Genomic DNA, 23290 nt, shown 5'->3' with positions numbered 1-23290 from the left:
ATGAGTGCTGCCAGCATTGCTGCAGAGGTTGAAGGGGTGGTGGGTCAGCCTGTCAGTGCTCAGACCATACGCCGCACACTGCATCAAATTGGTCTGCAGGGCTGTCGTCCCAGAAGGAAGCCTCTTCTAAAGATGATGCACAAGAAAGCCCGCAAACAGTTTGCTGAAGACAAGCAGACTAAGGACATGGATTAGTGGAACCATGTCCTGTGGTCTGATGAGACCAAGATAAACTCATTCGGTTCAGATGGTGTCAAGCGTGTGTGGCGACAACCAGGAGAGGAGTACAAAGACAAGTGTGTCTTGCCTACAGGCAAGCGTGGTGGTGGGAGTGTCATGGTCTGGGGCTACGTGGGTGCTGCCGGCACTGGGGAGCTACAGTTCATTGAGGGAACCATGAATGCCAACATGTACTGTGAGATACTGAAGCAGAGCATGATCCCCTCCCTTCGGAGACTGGGCCGCAGCGCAGTATTCCAACATGATAACGACCCCAAACACACCTCCAAGACCACTGCCTTGCTAAAGAAGCTGAGGGTAAAGGTGATGGAGGGTAAAGCATGTCTCCAGACCTAATCCCTGTCGAGCATCTGTGGGGCATCCTGAAACGGAAGGTGGACGAGCGCAAGGTCTCTAACATCCACCAGCTCCGTGATGTTGTCCTGGAGGAATGGAAGAGGACGCCAGTGGCAACCTGTGAAGCTCTGGTGAACTCCATGCCCAAGAGGGTTAAGGCAGTGCTGGAAAATAATGGTGGCCACACAAAATATTGACACTTTGGGCCCAATTTGGACAGTTTCACTTAGCGGTGCACTCTCTTTTGTTGCCAGTGGTTTAGACATTAATGGCTGTGTGATGAGTTATTTTGAGGGGACAGCAAATTTACACTGTTATACAAGCTGTATACTCAGTACTTTACATTGTAGCAAAGTGTCATTTTTTCAGGGTTGTCACATGAAAAGATATAATAAAATACTTACAAAATGTGAGGGGTGTACTCAGTTCTGTGATATACTGTATGTTATTCGCTCATATGTTTGCTAAAGATAATAACTAGAAAAATACTAATTACAACTTTGAAACTTTCAAGCTTGCCTAACATTGTGTTTGCAATTGGCATCCATTCAGAAAATTCTGTCTCATTTTGCACAATATGCTTTTTGAAACTAGTAAAGAGATGTTGGCATGTTCATAGGAACCCCAAGAATTGCAGGAATAGAGACAAAATATTTCAGGAGCAGAAGGAACAGTGAAAATTGCCCAGTATGGACTGAGCATATATAGTATCTATGGGGATGAGCTGTAGACTAAGGAGGATGGAACAGAGGATCCGGTAAAAAGCATGGCTGGCTGGTTCCTGTACAGAACAGGGTCAACCCATGTTGCCACATTTTGTAACAGATGAGATGTGCAATAGTGTTATTAACACCATTGCTTAATGCTAGGTTGGCCCACAATAAAACCTCACTGATGCATGATCTAATAGTGGATCAGGGGGCTGACCTGGCATGCATTATTGAGACTGGGGAAGTTACTCTGTAACCCTAACCCTGTTAACACTCACGTCACTCTGTGGAATACGGAGATGGCCTGGGCAATTGACATGATCACCTCCAAGTGCCCTCTTCCTTCTTGCAGAGCCCAGTTGGCTCACTGGTATATGCCAGTGGTGTATGAGGGCGATGAAGCAAGAGTGGAGACAGCTAGAACTCCGGTAGAGAACAACTTGAAATGAATCTGACCAAACACAACTTAGTGCTCGTTCTTGAGCCTGTTCTGTGGCGGTGAAGACAGCAAGGAAGGGCTTTATTGCTGCCAGCATTGCATCCTCATCATTTCACTTAGCAGAGCTTTTCAGGGTGGTTCAGGGCCTTCTGTATCCTAGCCCCAAAGGAGATCTGATGGAACCCTTGGAGGCCCACTGTGAGGAATTCACACAATACTTTGAGGACAAAATTGCTTGGATCCATAGGAACTTGGACTCCACAGTTATTCCAGTTTCATCCGCAGTGGTGTCCAGCGTGCCATCGTGTTCTTTTCTACTGGATGAGTTTCACCTCCCGCGGCCTGATGTGGACAGGGTGCTCTGGTATGTCTGACTTAGGACCTGCTCACTTGATCCTTGCCCTTCTTGGTTGTTTGAAAAATCTATACAGGGCATTCAAGTCTGGGTCTAGGAGGTCATTAATGCCTCTTTTAGAGATGGAGTGGTGCCCTCTACTTTAAAAACAGTGGTTATTGCTCCACTCCTTATTGCACCACTCCTGCCCTGGACCCAGCTGATGTGAAAATGTTTGGACTAATTGCCAACATTCCTTTTCTGGGCGAGGCAGCCAAGCAGGTTGTGGCCTGGTAGCTCCAGGCTCCCTGGAGGAAACTGTTTATCTAAATCCATTTCATTCAGGCTTTAGGCCCGGGTTTGGAACGGAAACTGCTTTAGTTATCCTTCTGGAGAGGTTGGCTGAATTGGGAGTTGAGGGCACTGCTTTGCAGTAGTTTGGCTTCTCTCTGGCAACCATCTTCAGGTGGTGGTGCTGGGGATCTGTTGATCTGTGTCGTGGCCTTTGTGCCATGGAGTTCCACAGAGTTCTATTTTGTCCCCTGTGTTCTTCGACATCTACATGAAACTGCATGAGGACTGGGCTGAAGCGTCATCATTATGCTGATGACACTCAGTTTTACCTCTCTTTCTCATCATCTCCAGGTGAGGCATTGACTGTTCTGAACCAGTGTCTGAGTTTGGTAATGCACTTGCTATGGCCAATAAGCTGAAGCTCAATCCAGATAAGATGGAGGTACTGTTGGCGGGGAATCTGTTCAACTGGGGAGTTTTCAACCTATCCTGGACAGGGTTGTGCTCCCTCTAATGGATAGGGTTTATAGACTTGGAGTAGTCTTCGGTCCTGAGTTACCACTTTTTGCTGAGGTGGACTTGGTTTCCAGTGCTTTTTATCAGCTTCATCTGATTTATCAGTTGCACCCCTACTTGGACAAGCCATGTGCTGGTAACCTCCTGCTTTGATTTCTGTAATGTGCTCTGTGTGGGGCTGGCATGGAAGAAATTAAGTTTTTTCTTTATGATTTCTGTGCATTGCACATATCGGCTCTATACATTTATAGAGCCTATTTTGAGAATATTCCACAGCTAAGATCTATTCAGCAAGAGCCCCTCCTCCAATCCTGCCCTATTGTGAGGGAGGGGCTCCTGCCTTAACTACTTTGACCATCATTGTTGCTGCATTGGGAAGTTCTTTCTCTGCTTTTAGGACCTGTTTTTCTCTCTTATCCTTTGTCCTTCTCTCATACTTTCTTTTCTTTTTCTAGTTTGTTACTCTAGAAAATGCCACCATTCTATTCTCCTACCCTCCCCCAAAAATCTACAAAAATATTACCATCCTACTTTCTGTCTCCAACTTTCCTAATCTCCCACCTTTCTGATCGCTTGCACTTAAGGACCTCCAAGTCTCCTTACAGTGGCTGGTGGGATGGGTTGTGCAGACCATTTTCTTAGCCTAGGAGCTCTCTGGTCCAGCCCCACTCTGCATGAGTAACAGCCAGCACCACAGGGTTCAATGCTGGCATGTCCCTTCCCAACCTATGCAAGGCCACCTGGATGAATCCATTGACTTTTGTGAAACACTGCCACCTTGACATCAGAACTAGAGCTGATTGAGCCTTCAGCATAGCAGTCCTGTCATCAGTCCTTCAGAAGTGACACTACCTGCCTCCATGAAGAAAGCTTGTCAGGTGCCCATATCTGTGATGCACAGAGACCAGAAAGAAGAAAGTCAGGGTGCTTACCTGTAACTAGCAGAGAAAATTGCTTGCTGGACTGCCTCATTCCTTTTGTCAGCAGCTTATTCTCTCCCCCCCCCCCCCACTTAGACCTCTCCCTTCTGTCCAAATTTACCTGCTTCCTGGGTTAGAAATCTCTATTCCACCTTCTCCTTTTCTTTGGTCTCAGATGTTTCATTAACATCTTATATCTTCAGTTATGTCAGCAGTTACACTTTCTTGTTGACAGCCTTATGATCCACTGAAGTAGAATTTGATCTCTTGTGAGAGATAAATATTCTTAAGCTGTTCTGCAGTAGCTGAAGTCTGCGTGTGGTGACTGAAAATAAAGGGAGAGTTGAGGGCTTGCTCTGCATGTAGTTGTATCTTGGTTTTTAAAGCTGTTTTAAGTTGTGGGGGTGGAGTGGATATGTTAGTGAAAGAGTTTTAAATTTCCCAAATGAGAGAGCTGTGACTTTCAGTGACCAATTCGTGTTAGTTAAATGGGGTTGCAGATAGAGCCAAACACTCCAAATGTGAGATGTGTCTGCTATTACAATCCTGAAAATACTTAGAAGGCAAAGAATGTTTTTAATGCTCCTTGTAAATCAGGCAGAAGTGCTGGAGAGAACTAACAGTATTGAAAATAATTTCCAAAATGCATGAGGTTCATCACTTTCACTAAGGCTGACTTCTCCCTTATGCCATTTCTGATATTACATTGCTTGTAGTCTTTTTTTAAAGCACAAAAATTAAGAGCAAGATTCATGTATTTGGTAAACATACACTTTAGGGAGCAATTCCATGCGTGTGACAGAAAGTCTTACAACTTGCAGAGTTTCTGAGCCATTTTTTTCTGTTCAAGATCCTTTCTATTTAAACATGTGCAGCATTGTACCATTAAATTGTTTACTACTTAGTTTACCACAATCTAAACTTCTGAGCCAAGATCAAACATGTTATGTCAATGTTTTAGTTAGCAAGCTGAAAAAATAATGGTATATCTTAAGCTTCTATGAGTGCAATCTTATTCATTTTTGGTAGAAAAAAAGATTCTGTAACTCCCAATATTTGGCTAGCTGAAGAAATTTGGCAGTAGAACTTGTTTCTGTTTAAACCTGCATAGTATAACATCATATTGAGAGTGAACATTTTATAAGGTAGCTACAGAGTATAATAATTTGTGACTACATTATATTGTAAGTTACCTGCCTTGTTATTTTTGAGTGTCTATTTCCATTTAAGAATAACAGATGGATATGTCTGTAAGCTGTCCAGAGACGGAAGTAATGGATGGCATACAAATTTTATGCTTAATTATTTTAGCAGCTGTTTTGCACTTTTCAATGAGCAAACCCAAAGTAACCTGGATGAAATCATTAAATGCTCCATTTCAAATCATAAATACCACTGTTTGGATTTTTAAAACGCTACTAATAACTTGTCAGAGTCTGCCTGCCTTAAAAGGCTTTGATTTGAAATTGAACTTGCTATATTTCCAAACCAGAGCAACTGGAGTATTCTTTACTTATCCAGAAGATGAAAATGTTGCCCCAGCTGCAAAGCAGCATCAACTCCTTAGTGAATAACTGCATGTGTTGGAATTCTGCTGACTTACAGCAATGGCCACATGATACAGTATCTGGCTGTTAACCTTCCTAGTGTAATCTTACCTTAGTGTGCAGTGTACAAATAAAAGGAATAAAAATGCATGCAACAACTATAAAGTGCAGAAGCAAAACAGGACCTTCATTACAATAAATTCAAGAACTGACATTAATCACTAAAGTTCCAGGGAATAATGACATCTTCACTAGCCATCTGAAGGATGAAAAAACAGTTAACATAGTCTCCATAAGGAAGAAGTACCATAACTAAGTACTACCACACAAAAGACCCTGTTTCATGGATCAACAATCCACACCTCTTAGAATAGTGGGTTGTCTAGCAGGGCCTCAGGTGACAAAATGCAAATTATAGATATAGGCACAGCAGATGCCACTTACAAAATGGTAAGTGCTGACTTCACTGTCAGTTATTGAGCACCTCTATTGCATTCCTCTTGAAGCCTTGTCATCCCGCAGCTTAAATTCCTGCTCGAACTGACTCATTACTGTTAATGTGTGATGAGATGCATATTTGTCTATTTTTATAAAAGTGATACACTTAATCAGATAGCCAGTAGTCTTTTTACAGCTTTTCTCAGATAGGAGCACACAGAAGACTGTAATAACATAAGCATATCCATGGATTTACTAACTGAATAAATATTGGAAATTCTTATGTTTGTTTTCAGTTTGGTATATTGTATAGGAACCAAAAGCTGGTTCCCAAATAGTGAGAATCCAATTTTTGCACTTCTTGGAATGTAATGCAAGATGCAGACACTTCAAACTGCATATGTAAATAAGTACAGAATCCATAAAATTTGGCCTTCTGTAAATCTAGACATTAATTTTGGCTCCATGTCTATTGTGGACAATGTCTATTGTATAAAAGTACATTTTAATAATTTCTATCCTGCCCAATAACTTAAGCTGTCTGGGTGGTTGGTTTATAGCATAAAATAAACACAAAAATACATTATACGTTAAAATATTATTTTTAAAGGGTTGGCATACAAAATTTAAAATCAAATTTATAGATGTGGTAAAAAATAGTTTAAAATTGATTAATTTATAATTCATTTCTCTTATGCAGTAATTGACATAAAGATTATACTTTTTTCCATAAGTATGTTATATTTCATTGAAGTTTCATTAGATTGTTTCTAGTACTGTATTTATTAATATTTCTCAATAAGAATTTTCCTTTCAAAATTCAATTATTACTTGGAGCAAACATAACAAGTTAGCTGTTTTGAAAGTAATGTTCAGTGACAAGATCAAGTAAATTGCAAAAGAATGAGCTAAAGTTTAATCCTCTTCCCCCACCCAAGTTCTTTCTGAACTGCTATTGTACATCTTTCATTAATACAGTTTTAGCACACTTAGACTTATGGTTTAGTATGACAGTAACTCCACATGGCAATTGTTGTGTGTGAATGTCACCAGTCCTATGAAATTGCACTAGTCTTACGGAAGGTCTCAACAGTACAATAATTTGTCTAGAGTTTTTATATTGTGGCTGTAAGAATCAGTCCTCAGGTATATGTAGGTGGCATGCAGGTCTTGTTCAAACAGGCTATCCCAAGTATAAAATGTAGGCATTGAGCATGTTATAGTGGCTAAATGTGTTAGGATCACAAAGTAGGAAGGCCTGCTTGTCACACTGTCTTTTACCTTAAGTCTAGCTGTCTGTAGACCACAAGTGGCTAACATACCTATTGAATTACCTGTTGTGATTAGAGAAGCATCTTAATTCCAGAGCTCTGTGAGTTTACACTAGCAAGTGATATCAAAAGTTGGAGTGCCCAGTAGAGCAGGTTCCTAAATGGCATGCACCTTTCTCCATAAAATAAGTTGCGGTGAAATGTACAAAATGCTAGTGTTGGTCTGTCATCTTTCACCATGTGAAAGTACTTACTAGCTAACTTACTAACCACTGTGTTAATCATATCAGGGTATTCCTCCAGCAAACAGAAAACTGAAAAATGGTACACTTTTAAAGTTCGTAACATTTTGATAGAGAGGTGTGGAAATAGGATCCCTTTTGTTAAATGTGGGTTACGAGACATGTGGCAGGCCAGTAGATAGCTGGAATATTGGGCTATGGCAGCTTCTCCTTCGTATGTTTGAATTGGTCTCAACTTGGGAAAGGAGCATTTATGTTGCAGTCGGGTATTTCTTTCTGAAAATGGGACAGAGATTATATGAGTGGAACTTCCTCCTTCACCTGTTTTAACAAATTTCCTGCTAGAGAGAGGAATTTCTCATGAAATTTGGAGATCTGTTTATGTTTGCATAAGGGAAACTTTGTCTACTAGCTTAACATAAGCCATAGATAAACAGAGCAGCACATTAACACCTGAGCCTGTAAGGTTTTTTCTAAGTCTAACCAGCATAACACAAAACCACTCTTCAAGTTAGAGCTCTGTAATAGCTACCCATCAGTTTGACAGTTGAACTAGACTGAAATCATTTTTGTCCGCTTCAGTGATTGTCTATTTAGGCCCCTTGTTGAAATATGGGAGTCATGCCCTTACTGTGAAAGAGGAAAAACATGTAGCTCTTTGGTAAATTTTAGTGCAGAGTTGGCTTGTTTTTTGTAAGAAGAAGGAACTGTATCATTCGAACATTCAATGGGAAGCTAGTAGAAAATGTGGAAAAGAGTGGTCAAATTCCTTTACCTTTCTTCAATGCCTCCCACAGTTCAAAGCAAACAACTTCTCACTTTTGCCACCATATTACTAGCAGCAGTGGAGATTTCATCAATTTCCCCCTTTTTCCTGTGTAATTGCTTTAATGACAGTATATTTCGTGTGATTCATGTGTTGCTGAGTATCTGTGGAATCACATGTACGAATGATTAGTGCCGCAACGGATTCTGATCTAGACACAGGTCTGATGTCTTCCTGTGTGAACAGAAGGGAAAGCAGTGACTGTGCTGTACATGCCTTGTGAACAACCTGTTTTTCTGGACTAGTAAGAAGAGATGTTGATAAAAAGCGAAATCTTAGTAAGGTAGTTAGTTGATGTACCTCTGGGACAGATGTGATCTGTAAGCTTTCTGTGTGTTCCTTTGGTGCATGTGTCACAAAGTGCCATGCTTGAATGTGGTAAGTTTGGAGACATAATAGAAAAATGCCAAAGCCTTTCTAGCTATTATTAATAGAGGTAAAGACAGTCCATCTATCAAGAGAAGGATATGGGTAACCCAAAGGGGTGACGGGAAGAGACTCCAGTACTTGCAATTAGTTTTCTGGAATGTAATATGAATGTACTGCATGTGTGTGTAAGTGGCCCCCTTAGCCAAGGTTCATGGCATCTCTACTTTTTTTTTTTTTACAGACTGTTGATAGATCTTCACTCACTGGGATATCTGAGTGGTGGTGGTTTTGCTCCTTAAGAAATTGTTCCTTCCACTCCATGCAGCTCTCCCCATGCCCCAAGTGTGTAACTGGTGCTCTGCGCAATGTGTGTTTGTCAAACCATGGAGGTGGGGAAACATGGGAAGAATGCAACCCACACAGGAGCCCGAGGGGTCCTGCTGGAACCTTTCATCCATCAAGTGGGCGGCCACAGCAGTATGATGCGCTACGATGACCACACTGTATGCAAGCCTCTAATCACCAGAGAACAGCGCTTCTATGAGTCCCTGCCTCCAGAAATGAAGGAATTCACACCTGAGTACAAAGGTGAGCTTCCCACCACCTAAACTGCCTTTCTGGTGTTGGATGGGAAACACTTTTCTAAATACAAGTAGTTATACTGTGAGGGTGTAGGTAAAGCCTACATGCTGTCTTCCCATGCATTAACAGAGAAGACATTGACAAGAACAATTACTTCATGGCCTGAGGTGACTTGGGTGCTTGTCCAATTAAGTAATGCTTTTATTTCATGGATGTTGTTGCTGATGTGCAATACTTCTAGAGCCCACTTCTAAGCATGTTTCATTAAGATAAGCCCTGTTTACTTCCCATAGAACTTAGCTTCCAGTAATGTTCAGGACTGCTGCCATAGATCTGGCTTATGCATGCTAGATTTGCTAGATTTCCTCATAAGGAGCAGCCTGGATAAAATAATATATGAGGCATGGGAATGTCCAGCTTCTTGATGGCAGTTTATGGAAGTGGGACATTTTTTTTAATGCTTCTGAGCTCATGCATGCTGCCACTCAAAACGATTATTTCCTGTTTGAGGTTGTAGCTTCAGGATGGTCTGACTGGAGAATTCTATTGCATATTAACTGGCCCTTAATAATCCAGTAAAAAGTGCACTGAGTTTTTTTAAACCTCACGTCCCCCCTTTTGTTGCCTACTGTAAGAAATAAGTGTTGATTTTTTTTTTTCAAGTAGCTATTTTATCTTGGTGAATGTATCTTTATAGCAGACTGTTGAAGCTTAAGTCTCACTGCATGTGGAGAGTTTCCACACAATTTAGAAGTTGCATCCAGTCATTTCTTTGCTAGTCCAATTCTCTGAAGCTTCCTGGCTCTGACAAGACAGTGCATCAGGTTAATGAAGTGGAGAAGAATGCATAGTATATTTGTGTTATTTGCAAAGGTTGTGAGAACTTGAAAAATGGGGTATTGAATATTGGTAAGCACTGTAGCTTACTGCTGCATATTTTATGCTTGGACTAGAAAGGTGCTAAATTTAAATAAATGTTAGATTTTCAATAAAATACTGATAGGAAACATGAATGTTCTTGCAAACTCAAACATAAAGAAGATGAAACACTGTGCATGGGCACTGTCTACTTTATAGATGAGGCTGTGTACCAGGTTGCAGAAGAAAACTGTGTTCTATATTACAGCAAAGAAGGATGATCAGAAGACCATGTATATTTTCCAATTAATTTAATTGGAAAAATGTCACAATGCGAAACCCAATTAGTTGTTTCGATTTTGATACAACATATAAATTCCCATTACTGTTGAAGTGGTCTCCTGTATCACAAGGAAAAATTGTCTGCATCTCAACCTGAAGTCATTCTAATTAAAATTAAGGGTGATATGCAAAAAGGTAGCATTTTGTTCACAAATTTACAAGACCAACAAGAACACTTGGAAAGCACAGATTGGGCATAGACTCTGTGAATAATAGCTAGAACTGAACTGAGATTTATTATATCTTCTTGCTGAACTGAGATTTATTGTATCTTCTTGGAACAGAGTTCTAATTCCAGAGTATGTTTAGCTTCCATTCTAGTGGGTCATCAGAATATGCATTGCTATGCTGTATTTTTCCAACTTGAACTAAGGTGGTCTGAAAAGGATATGATTGCTAGCCTAGAATTTGAAACCTAGTGTTTTACGGGTTCATGGTTAAGTTCATTCCACTTACCTGTGTAATAAAGTTTCAGTCATGGAGATTGCTGTTCTTGCATTAGCTAGACCAAAGTTGGCTGACCTGTATTTTTTGAAGGTTTCTTTATGTGATTGTGGTCCCCAGACTAGAAAATGATCCCCTCAAAAGTAGTCAGGATCCATAATAAAATCAGGGCTTTCGAAGTTGTGGAGTATACATGCTATAACATAGCAGTTCCTATAATATACACACTGGAATGTTACATACAAGATTGCATACCAAAATGAAATACATGTTATTGAAATACAGCATATATATCAAAGAGAGAAATAATATCCTCTTCTCCAAATGTAAAAGCCCAGTTTTCCCCCAATAAGTCAGTAATAATTAGACCACTCATGGTGCACCTATGAGCACAACCCGTAGTAAATATTAAGCAATTACTAAAGAACTTTTCATCTCAGATACAACACCACTTCCTCAAAGTATGTCATGTTGTAACCTTTTTGTCATCCATCCCCATCAGATAAATCATTTTTTGTATCTGAAGAACTTGCAATTTTACTAATCAGAGCATACATCCAAGATTAGTAGAAAATCTGTTGCTGTTATCAGAAGTATTTGAGTTGGAGAGATTGAAGAATTGCTTCTTGGCACCATGGGTACACCTGTATATGCATACACTTAGTGCAAAATTTCCTGCCCCTCCCTTTTATCTCATGGTTTTCTTCCTAATCCATTCCTTGGCAATCGCTTTTGATAGTGATATTTTTGTAGATGTTAATTACCTACTAAAAATTTTCATGTGAGGAATGTTACCTATGGCTCGTTTCCGGCAGGTGTGGTATCTGTCTGTTTTGAGGGAGACAGTGATGGCTACATTAACCTGGTAGCATATCCTTATGTGGAGAGTGAATCCTTGGAGCAGGATGATACACCAGAGAGGGACCAACCACGTCGTAAACACTCTCGCAGGAGTCTCAACAGGTCAGGCAGTGGCAGTGAGCACAAAGAGGAGAAAGCAGGTCTGGCTGCCGACACCTCAGAAAGGTACTGTGTATTTCTGTAGCTTTTTCTTCATTTCAAAAGGTTCAGCAGCTTCTGCTGCTGCTTTTTTAATGATCTGCAACAAGTGACTGGCTTGCTAGGTATTTCCTGACCCCCCTCTATAAAGTTACACAAAGATGGCTGTGGGTAGCCAGTCAATATGTGAAAGATGCAGTATGCTCCGCTCTCTTACACAATTATATAGGGAAAGCGACTAACTTTAGCACCCAAAAATTAACTTCTGTTCTTATCTAATTCCAGTTCTTATTTGTGAGTCATCTAATCTCATGGTTTGCCAACAGCATCCAGGACACAAAGAGCCTCAAGAGCTCCCATTCAGATGTTCCATTTCAGATGCTAGACGCAAATAGTACTGTGAGTTCTGAAAAGATCACCTTTAATCCATGGAGTCTGCGTTGCCACAAGCAACAGTTGAGCCGCATGCGTTCAGAATCCAAGGACCGAAAACTCTACAGTATCCTCTAGGAGGTAAACCTTAGTTTAAAACGGTTTATACTGTGTGATTAGCTTCATGATCAGGCTTTGGTGGGCATTAACAAGTCTGGCTGCCAGGATATCCTTGTTCAGAGTATTTTTTCTTTAACTCAGCTTACCTTTCCTATACTGCTTCCTCATGATCATCAGCCTTTTTGTTTGTTTGGCTGTCTCCTGTAGCCCAGCCCAAATGTAATTTCTGGAAAGGAAGGTTGGCTCTTGCTTTCAGAATGGAGGTTTTTTACTTAAAATGCCAAAGTAGACTCTCTCTTTCCTGAATGGTTATCTCCCCTTTCTGAAGATACGGTGCTTATTTCCCCCCTAACATTTATCAGCTAAGGGTGCATGTTTTGTTTCTTCCCTGGCTTCCTGTTTCTGTCAGAACTCCTGCTCTTTACTGGAGCATTCTTTAGAAAGCAAGAAAATGTCTCTACAGGGTTTTTTTGCAACCAAGCAAGGCATTTATAGGAATGCAGAACTTCAAGAAACTAATTCTCCTTGACCAGTTCCTCAGAATTCCTTTTGCTGGAGAATGTGGTACACCATTTCAGATTTCCCTGTGTGCTTGACCTGAAAATGGGGACCAGACAGCACGGGGATGACGCATCCGAGGAGAAAGCTGCTCGACAGATGAAGAAGTGCGCACAGAGCACCTCAGCCACACTAGGTGTACGAGTTTGTGGGATGCAGGTACTCCATAAGCTGCTAGTAAAACATGGTCACTTGTTAGGATGTATAGTCAGTATGAGTATTCTCCTGTGCATGGAATATCTGACAGAATTTGACAACCGATGCAGAAGCCTAATAATCTCTTGGTGCCTTGAAGGGAGAGTGTATGTGTGCATGCAGGGGGCACCTGTGGGTTTTATCCAACTGGGGTCTCTCACAAATGGAGTGATTTCTGTTAATGGAACATTACCAGGAGATTCCCACCTTTTCCTGCAGGTTGCCACACCTCCGCAAAACTACTTCATAGCTTCAGGGAATGCTCCAGAGCTTACTGTGCAGGGGGAAAGGATGGGAAAATTCTCCTGTGTGAGTGGAAGTCTGTTCATGCAGTACTGGATTTAACCCAGTAATATTGGACTCTCTAACATAACCATATATTTCTAGTCTGTGAACCTCATTGTGATTTACCCAGCCAAAGTCAAGGAAACAGATGGACAATGTTCAGCTTCAAATATAATGACAGATATTAAATAGCAGTAGGTAAATTTAGGCACTAATCCCATGTACAGTTCCCTTGAATCTTGGAATTTACTTCTAAATAAACACAGAATCACACTTCTGAGTGGAGCTGCAAAGCTGGTTCAGAATGCTGCCAACTTTCTCACAGCAAAGGTTCTCAACTAGTTATAGAGGCCTTCCTTTGGTATATTAGTTCAGTCCTTTTGAATTATAGTTAGGATAAGAGTAGTCATCTCAACTGTTAGTGTTCATGCCTCCACCTCATGGAGGTGGTACACACATTCTTAGCATTCCCCAACTCGTCACACTCTAGTATATTAAACTACAACTTCCAGAAATCTCAGCCAGCATGGCCAATGGCTTGTGATTCAATGCAGCTGGAGAGTGCCAGTCTGGGGAAGGTTGTCTTAGAATCAGTGTGGTACAATGGATAGCAGGCTTGGACATGAAAAATGTGTGTATCTTCTCTCTCTCTCTCTCTCTCTGAGATGCATGTACATTTCATTTTATGAAGCCATTTGGCATGTCCTACCCTTCCAAGTAGGTGGGGACTCAAAACACAGATCATCTTGCTTGCTTAGGGGCTACTTCAGGTAGGTGTGTGCTTGTTTTTCAGTCTTCCCCGTCACACTCCCTTACTAGCTAGACATCCTTTCACAGTTTGCATGCTGGTGCCCTCTGCTGGATTGGTTATTCTAAAGCTGCTACTAGTTTCACTACCACTTTTGGGTATTTCCAAGTGGTTATGTTTGGAGATTGAAACAATTATGGAATTGTTGATTCTGTGACGTCTGCTTCAGTGTTGAAAATTGTATCTTATTTTATTCAACAGCAGGGATGTCCTAAACAGACATTGTTTAACAAGGCATTTAGTTGCCTAGTCAGCAATTTTCGGGTGTGTCTTAATTCCAGGAGGGTCGAGTGTGGTCTTTTAAGGCCAGTTGCATTGTACTATACTTAGGGGAAAGGTTGAAGATACTTTTGGATGGGAACAGTGAAACTTGCACCCATTTCTGAAGTCCTGTTTACAGTACATTTCCTTTGCTGCTTAGTTGTTTCTTGTTCTACAGTGACTGGGTTCATTTTTCACTTTGCTCTGAGCCTCTGGGTGCTTGGGAAAGTGTAAAAGAGCATCCTAACTCCTCTTGATCTTGGGAAAAAGACTTACTCAGGCTGACTGAATAGTCCAAATACGTCCAAGTCTAAAACCACTGTTTTCTCACTCATAACCTCCTTTTTAATGGGACCCAGAGTTTTGACAGCTAGTTGTTAAAACCCCTAGTTCCTTGAAAAAAGGGGGTGAAGTGCACATTTGCAGTTACCTGAGCACCTGCAGGTTATGAACAAGGTGCATATATGCAGCATAATAGAACTAAAGATTAGGGAGAGGAGGGTTTTGCTAAACACTCCCTTCTTGCAAAAGTTCCTTCATAGCTTTGTTTTTTCTGTTGATAGCTTGCCCTCTGAGAGCTCTCATGAGGAACCAAAGGGAGTAAACAATGAATTTGGAGCCTCAGCTGGTGCCGTGTGTATTGTGGAACTTACTGGCCCTTGGCTGCAGGCACATCCTGGATATTGCCTCGGTCAAGGAAGCAGTTCCCTGTAATGCAGTATTATTAATTTGTTTATTCATTTTTGTACTGTCCCACAGCTGAAGCTTTTTAGGCAGTTTAGCACAGATCTTTCATAGTAATATAATCTTTTTTAAAATACATTTTTGCGCACAGCTGTGTATATAGAAAAATAAGTATGTTTTTGTGTGTGTACAATTTTGTGCACAAGTATTATTAAATGCTAGGCAGCCACAGGCAGCTATGCCACTGTCCTCACTGCTGTCCACATGCAGCTCTGTCCTAATAGTTGTTAAAATGGGGAGCTACAAAAAAGATAGTTTAAAAGGGAAGAAAAGCTGAGGCAAGCTTGAAATGCTCTTGCCTGCAATAGGGAAGGAGAGAAAAGACTTGTTCCTCCTATGCGGTGCCCTGGAATACCTACAAGAAGACTGAGTGGGAGGAGGTGGAAGAAGGGAGCACCTGATAATCTTACAGAGAGGCTTACATAATGAGCTTGATAATCTTACAGAGTCACTGTTCACAGAACAATTAACCTACTCTGGCTCATTGCCTGATTGGGTTAACATCACATGCCAACACACCCAAGGTCTCCTAATTTAATGGAGAACAGACATTTCAACAATATTTTAAATTGGCATAGCAAAGGACTTCTCTGTCATGACTTGCAGCAACTGTTCTTTGAAGAACTAGTTTGATGCTTCTGATTTTAGGCTGGGTCCCATGAACACTAGCATCTCAACAGTCAAAGGCTTTCTTGAGCTGCTGCAAAAAATAATAGTTGAACAATACTGCTGTGTAGATAATTACAGCAGTGAGAGCTGACTGCATTTCTAAACTACTTTATGATTTCTCTCTATGTTCTAGGTATATCAGCTGGATACAGGGCATTATTTGTGCAGGAATAAATACTATGGCAGAGGTCTTTCCACTGAGGGCTTTCGCAATGCTCTGTACCAGTATTTGCACAATGGTGCAGAGCTACGAAAGGACCTCTTTGAACCCATCCTTAGCAAACTGCAAAGCCTGAAGGCCGTGTTGGAGAGGCAGGCCTCTTACCGCTTCTACTCCAGCTCCTTGCTCATTATCTATGATGGGAAAGACACCCGGTCTGAGACACATATGGAGCGCAGGGCAGAGATGGGCCTGAAGCAAGCAGATCTTTCTCTCCCAGAGAGCCTTCAAGATGCCAGCAGCACAGAATCCATGTTTCAGCCGAAGGTGGATGTACGTATGATTGACTTTGCACACAGCACATTCAAAGGCTTCCGAGATGATCCCACTGTACATGATGGCCCTGATATGGGATATGTGTTTGGACTGGAGAGCCTTATCAACATAATTGGACAGATGCGGGATGAAAACCAGTAGCCTTGTGCTAGATTCCCTGTTTTTTTTCCCCCCTGAGGATAGGAACAAACAGGACCACCACTTCTACAGAGAAAGCAGACTCTACTGCTTCGAAAAAATTCTCTCGCTTCAGTGTGTGTTTAACCTCATCAAAGGACATGATTCCCTGGATCATCCTAGCGAAATGGCTTCAACTATTCTGGCCTGGACTCTTCACAGGAGAGACACATCCCATGGACCCCAGCATCGCGCATTTTATATCTGGGGTTTGGCACTTGTAGTGTCTACCCCTGTGATCCTGTCTGTTAGGAATGTAGAGACTGACCCCTATGGGAAGGAAGAGCGGTGATGTTCTAGGGGTGTTGATTTGGGATATCAATGTCCTTCTTTGTCAACCTTCCATTGAGGCACTATGGTTTGAACCATTCTTCTTTTGTTCAAAAAGGGCATTCAGATAAAGCAAATATTACTTACAAGGCTCATTGAGGCACATGATTTGCACACACTGCACTGCTGTTGCCTCTGACCAGATGTTAGAGACTTCCTAGAGGATAAAGAGAGATCTTCATTTATCTTCTCCAGTCTGGGTGCTACCAGATCATCCCAGCTGGGGAAATAAATGACCAAAGGAAAATCAGTGCAGGGCTTTCACGATTTTGCGCTGCATCCCATTGACGAAGCTTGCCTACCTCCCCATGCCATTTCTTGCAGTTGTTGGAAATGCCAAATTCTAAAAAGGCCCAGTCAGGGCTCCACAACATTGTCCTGGTCTCTAACATCGTGGGATTAGTTGGCTGGCTAAGGACAGTGTTAAAAGCACACTCGGTTCCTATGCAGCTTTTTCTGGGACTGAAGATGCTGAGCAGGTGCCTACCCTGTTCATAACGCTTTCAATTTTGTAAATACAGTAGTCTCCTCTTACCCCATTCCCATGTAAGCACCATAGTGCTGGATTGCAGTTTTCCTTTTCCCAGGCTTTCCAAGTAGGCTTCCTACCAAAATGGTACACTTCTACAAGGACCCATCCCCAACATGAAAGACGTAGGGGTAATTGCTAAGAAAAGTAAATGTCTTCACTTTCAGACCTTGTCCCATTGTAGAGGGAAGCATCTGTCTAGCTTTGAATGACAGCCTTCTAGTTGAACGTGCTGTCACCTGTGCTTGTTTGCACCTCAGGGAGCTGGTGTTTGCTGGCCTTGTGCCTATGATTAGATGCAGCTGGGTCACATTTGGGACCCACACATGTATATGGGATTCTGTTGTGTAGGATGAGGTGTCAGTCATTTGTAGTGTTAAAGTTGCAGTGTTAGTTCACTATGTGAATACTCACAATTAATTTGTAGTTCTTCATGGCGATGACAGCTTGAACTAATTCCATGGACCTGCTCTGGGCCCAATATAGACAAATGCACTAGAGCTCTTGGAAATGCACTTTGTGGGGAAGGGACTTGCTATCATGGGGAACTGATGTGCAGGCATTACATTTGAGGACAGTTGTCTTAAGTATCTACTGCTAGATGCTCTTAAGGTTCAGCCTTTGCCCTGAAGCTCCTGTTTCTTGTGCTGAATATGTGCTTCCCTTCATAGGTCTATCTTGAAAGTACTGTTGCTTCTCATTCATCAAGGATCTGCTCGTGGGGACTGTCTCTAGTGCTAGTATGTATTTGCAGTAGCAACACTTGCTGACTCCATTTTGCATTTGTGAAGGGCAGGTAGACAGCTGCCCCTGTGCATTGGCCAATTTCTTTTTTTTTTCCAGGGGAAGCTTCCATAACATGTTACTCTAGGAAGACAGTGATGCTTCTTAAGGGACAGGTGCTGAGCCCTGGTTTTGAAGATATGATACTAAGTTTGAGGTATCACCATGTTTGTGTTATGCCTAGCATCTTTCAAATTTACTCTGAAGGTCTAAAATGTGTAAGGAGATCTTATCCCCCAGTCAACTACAATAGCAAAAGAATAAAGGAAAACCATTTTCTTCCTGATACAGTGATTAACTCATTTTAAAACCATCTTTTAAACTTCTTTTTAAAATCTCTGGACCATTAACATAGTCACAGTGCAAGTTCCAGAGCTTGTAAATAGTTTTTTTTATTCCTTCTGTTGCCTAGTTTTGTTTTCATAAAGCTAGTTACTTGTTCATGAAGGAACCAAAAATACTGATGGGCATGGTTTTCTCAGTACTTTAGCATTGTGGTTAGTTTTCAGACAGCTAAGTGCAAATCACAGCCTTGTTCAATAAGCAATAAGCTTTCCGAGTTCATGTTCTTTCAAGTTAAACAAAGGGACATGGTTGTGACTGTTCTTTGAACAAGTACCTTGCTGTGTTGGAAAGGTTTTACCATCAGGGCTTCTTGCATCCTGGAATGGAACTGAGTTGTCTAATTTGAGCCCTAATAGTTGCATACTCATTCTTGGAAGATATTTGTGCAGTCTGTGCACACAGAAGCTTGCACGCAGCCTGTCAGTATAGGAGCAGCTAGAATTGAAATGTAAAGGAATATTTACAGGGCTCATTGGGAAAGTACCCGTACTGCCAGACCAGATGAATTCAAATGGATTTCATCATAAAGGTTCTTTTCTAAACTACTGTTTGAGCATGCAGCAGAGTCAGTTTCTGCAGCTTGACATTTGATTGGATTGGAAGCAACTCTGTAGAGTAAAAGTGCCTTATAGAAGGCACTGACAGATCAGAGGTAAGAAGCAGAATATTTGCCTTCAGCAGCTTTCCCCAGAATTGAGGGACATGATCGTTAGTTCAAACTTGCATCTTTCCAATAAATGGAACATGCTGGATTTATTGCAGTAACATATGGGACTAAGCCAGTAAAGAAATGATGGAAGTTTTACCAAGCAAATAGTATAGTTTGCTGTTCCTAGTTCATATTATTTGTTTTGGCTATAGTGAAAATGTGTGTGTGTTGACCAGAGGAAAAAATATCCAGAGGCTGAGGCAACTAAATAGGAGAGGTTTGAGTGCATCCCCTAGGCCTCCTTCTGCCTTGAAATGAAGGGGACCTAATCTACTCAAAACAAGCTAGCTTGGCTTTTGTACAGTATTCTGCTCCATTTTGTTTTGTTAAATGAATGGGGTAATGTATTTGCCCAGAGAGGAACCAGCATTTGTTGTTACAGTATAGGCAATTTCATAACTATCAAGGTAAGCTGTCTTGGTCATATTTCTAGATATCTGCAACTGCCCTCTTGGTTCTACCTCATTAGCCAAAGTAAAATTCTTGAAGACAGTAATTGAACTACTTATGCCATTTAGGGGTCTTGCCACATTACTGGAAACTATATTGCAGGTATTGTGCAAATACCTAGAGCAACTTTGCAGATTAAAATAGCTCAATATGACACTTGTTTGGTTTTGAACAATGAAAAGCTTGTTACTTTTTAATGCAATTTTTCACTCATGAGAAGATAGCATAAGCAGCCCTATATCGAGGTGCATAGAGGACCCATGGTAAGAGTTTGAGTATATTTTGATAAAGGAGCCGCTGAATGGGACAGCTGTGTCCAACAAAGCCATTTTGCATGCATTATATACATTCAGGTCCTCTTCTTGAGGCTCATGTAAATAATCCTTCCAGTCCGTTCTTGCTGGAATAGCACAGTCTGTTTGTTGCCCTTTACAGCTTGCTGACACTTTTTTGTCCAATAGTGTTGACTTCTGTAGCAGGACTTTGCACGTACTGTGTAGTTGCCTTCATGTAGATGATGAATCAGCTTTTCAGCCTTCTGGAATACATAGCCAGCTATCTCTCTAGCAATACATAGGAACTGCTAGCATTGGTGTATGAACAACATTGAGGGGTTCCCTTATCTTTCCAGTAAGGGCCAAACAGAAGTTCTCCTGATAAGTACCCTTTCTTTTGTATTGGTGGCAGTTGCTGCCTTGGAAGTGTCTTGTCTTCTCCTCAGTTAGAGGTTACTACTGCACTGTGCTTTTTGTCAATAACTGATCTTGCTCTTTCAGTTGGAACAGGAGCCACCTTCTCTTTACTAGCACCTTTGTAGCCTGGACCTGCTGCATGATCTTCTAAAATAACAGTTCATATATAATTTCCCTATGAACGGTGGAGAGTTGCACTTTGGATAATGTTCAGTCTAGATGACTCCAAAGAAGGCCCTCACATGGGGAAAGTATTGTTCTATACCTTTGAGTCTCTCTTCCCTTATCAATGTATCTGAAGGGAGTTCAAGGAAGAATACATAACCTGGCTTCTGTTGAACACTGGTATGGAGACAGAAAGTCTCTTCCAGCTTCTGTAGCCTTACTCACATGCCTGCAGCTATGTTTTCATGTGTATTCTGTCCCTTCACAGTGGACCAAACCACAGATCAGATCAGAGCCCAGTTGCCTTCCTGCTGCTTACAGGATGGGTTACATAGTGTAGTTTTAGAAGGCCAGTAAGAAGAGTTCCTGCTCTGGGAAGGTGCTTTAGCGAGCCAGTCTCTCATCTTGAGAGCAACACCAGCAACTTGCCATGAGCCCTTGGAGTGCACCTTGACCAGTCATTCTGCTGCTATTGGTATATAACAAAGGTGCAGTCTGTGGGCATCTGCTGCTCTACACCAATGCAAGGGAAACTGCTTTATTGCTTGCTGTAAAAGGATCTCCACAGACCATAACCATCTGGGTTTAAAAGGAGAGGCAAGTTCTGTTGGTTTCATGGACTACTTTTTGGCCTTCTGGGGATGGGGCAGGGGAAAGAAAGGGCCTATGTATTTCACTTGTTTTACAGTATGTCTGGAAAGAGTAATCCAAGTCAGGTTCAGACTTTGGTTGTATTTGTACTATTATTGCATGCTTATCTCAGGAGCAAAATATTGTTTTTTATACTTTGAAAAGTCTAAGTGCAGAATGGTCTCTATGAGTACTGCTTGAAAAGGGAAGAAATGTTACTGTGAGAGCAGGGAGCAGAAGCGCACCCTGCAGGAGTGGTTCCCATCCATCTCTTTTGACTTGGCTGGGAGGGATGCAGCATCACATTACAAATTTCTTGTATATTTTTCATAGTCTGTTTCAGTGCCACTTTGTTGGGCCAAATCAAGCTATTGGGCATGAGAAATAACAGTATCTGTATTCCATACAAACACTGCACCCTTGACTCTCCTGTTGTGTATAAAATAATATGTGTATATAAATAAACTGCTGGTTGAGGGGCATTTGACTTTCTATGGATATCTTTCATTCCATCAAGGTTGTTAACTGAGTTCGTAACAGGGATATGTTCACCCTGACCTCCTAATTGTATACCTAGGCTCATAAAACTGGTTCATAAGGGACTAGAAAGAAGATGATTACCTGGAGTGTATGTATGTATTTATTATATTTATATCCCACCTGTTTTTCGTTCACAGAACTCAGGGTGGCTTACATAATTCTCCTCTTCCTCCCAATCTTATCCTCTCAACAACCCTGTGAGGTAGGTTGGGCTGAGTGTGACTGGCCCAAAGTCATCCAGCTAGCTCTATGGAACTAGAACCCAGATCTCCTGAGTCCTAAACCTGCACTCTTAACCACCACATCTCACTGCACTGACTCTTGTATATAAATTCAGCTGTATGAGATGACATGCTGCATGCAGTCAGATCTCAGACAGTGCTTTTTTCACTTCTAGCATATTTTTCTGCTGTTCCTTCCTTCATTGTTGTGTTACATTAGGTCAGGGTTACACAACCTAGTTCGTGTTCTCATGATGTTTTGAGTCAATGTCAGTCCCTGACCCTTAGCCATGTTGGCTGGAGTTATGGGAGTTGCTCTTTAAAACATCTGGATAATGGAGTGCCTGTCCTTGTTCTAGATCATTGTAACTGGATGTTTGGAGTTAATGCTGCTGTTTGATGCTATCCAGTGTGTGTAAGAAAATGATTTGAAAGGAGCAAAGATCTAAGCCAGCCTCCCTCTGAAGAAACTTAATGGTTTTGCTGTTCACCCAGGTGTTACGACATGCAGAAGATGAGACTTAATTCTAGGGAAAGGGTACTTTAAGCCAATGATAGTGCAAATAACTCTTGACTTCCTAGGGTAGAGCTGGAACTCTTTAAGTTCTGAAACATAATAACTTAGGGGAAGGCTGATGCAGAATTGGCCACATATTATTCCTGGATCCACAAAGCGAAGCATCTACCAGAAACAGTTGTCCTCGTAGAAGTCAGTTGTTTGCAACTATCTGCTAAAGAGCATGTAACAAAATCAAAATATTACCAAAATATTTAAGATGTCTCTAAAATTAGCCCTTGTACCAGAGGATTGGAGAAAGAACTAGGTAAATCAATTTTATAAAAGGGATCCGGGGGATCTGGGAAACTACAGGCCAGTTAGCTTAACAATTGGTTCTGGGTAAACTGCTTGAAAGCATTATTACATAGAACCAGTAAGTGTGTGGAGGGACAAGCCCTGCTTTTAAAAAAAAAATAATCAGCATGGCTTCCACAGGGTTGTCACACTTAACCTATTGGAGTTCTGAGTGCCAATAAGCATGTCAACAGAGGATCCATTAGACATTGGTTACTTGGGCTTCCAAAAGGCTCACCAAAGGCTCCTGAGCAAACTAAGCAGTCATGGAATAAAATGGGGAATTCCTTTATGGATCACCAACTGGTTAAAGAACTGATGACAGTGACTATTTATAGCAAATATATAGTCACCTTAACCCTCTTATGTCTAGCTTTCTGGAGGAGAATATCCATAGGCCTGCTTGGTTCAGGATCATTAGGTCATCTGACCTGCACCTACAAATGGCAGCTCTAGGACATTACAGGGGTACCTTGGCTCATGAACTTAATCCGTTCCACGACTCTGGTTGTGACCCAAGTCAAATTTCCCCATAAGATTCAATGTCAATAAAGTTAATCTATTCTGTAACTATTTTTTTAATCAGAAATTTTGAAACAAAGTGACAACAAAGTAACAAAGTACAGTGGAGAATACTAACCTAGGTGGGGG

The 23290-nt window shown here is 41.4% G+C and overlaps 1 protein-coding gene across 1 annotated transcript in view; it reads left to right on the top strand.

Annotated features, from left to right (window-relative positions):
* IP6K1 (inositol hexakisphosphate kinase 1) overlaps nt 1–21507 on the top strand; it is a 38156-nt gene extending 16649 nt beyond the window's left edge. Inside the window, exons 2-6 of the mRNA XM_044451209.1 lie at nt 8724–9070; nt 11524–11734; nt 12034–12206; nt 12741–12916; nt 15853–21507. Of these exons, the coding sequence (XP_044307144.1) occupies nt 8848–9070; nt 11524–11734; nt 12034–12206; nt 12741–12916; nt 15853–16356 (1287 nt within the window). The 5' untranslated portion in view covers nt 8724–8847 and the 3' untranslated portion in view covers nt 16357–21507. The remainder of the gene's footprint in view (nt 1–8723; nt 9071–11523; nt 11735–12033; nt 12207–12740; nt 12917–15852) is intronic.
* Nucleotides 21508–23290: the final 1783 nt, after the last annotated feature.

This window comes from Varanus komodoensis, unplaced genomic scaffold (assembly GCF_004798865.1).
Source record: "Varanus komodoensis strain SLA01 unplaced genomic scaffold, ASM479886v1 scaffold6_2, whole genome shotgun sequence".
In the NCBI taxonomy this organism is placed as follows: Eukaryota; Metazoa; Chordata; class Lepidosauria; order Squamata; family Varanidae; genus Varanus; species Varanus komodoensis.
The sequence above is the reverse complement of the archived record's forward strand: the minus strand, read 5'-3'. Positions and strand labels throughout refer to the sequence as shown.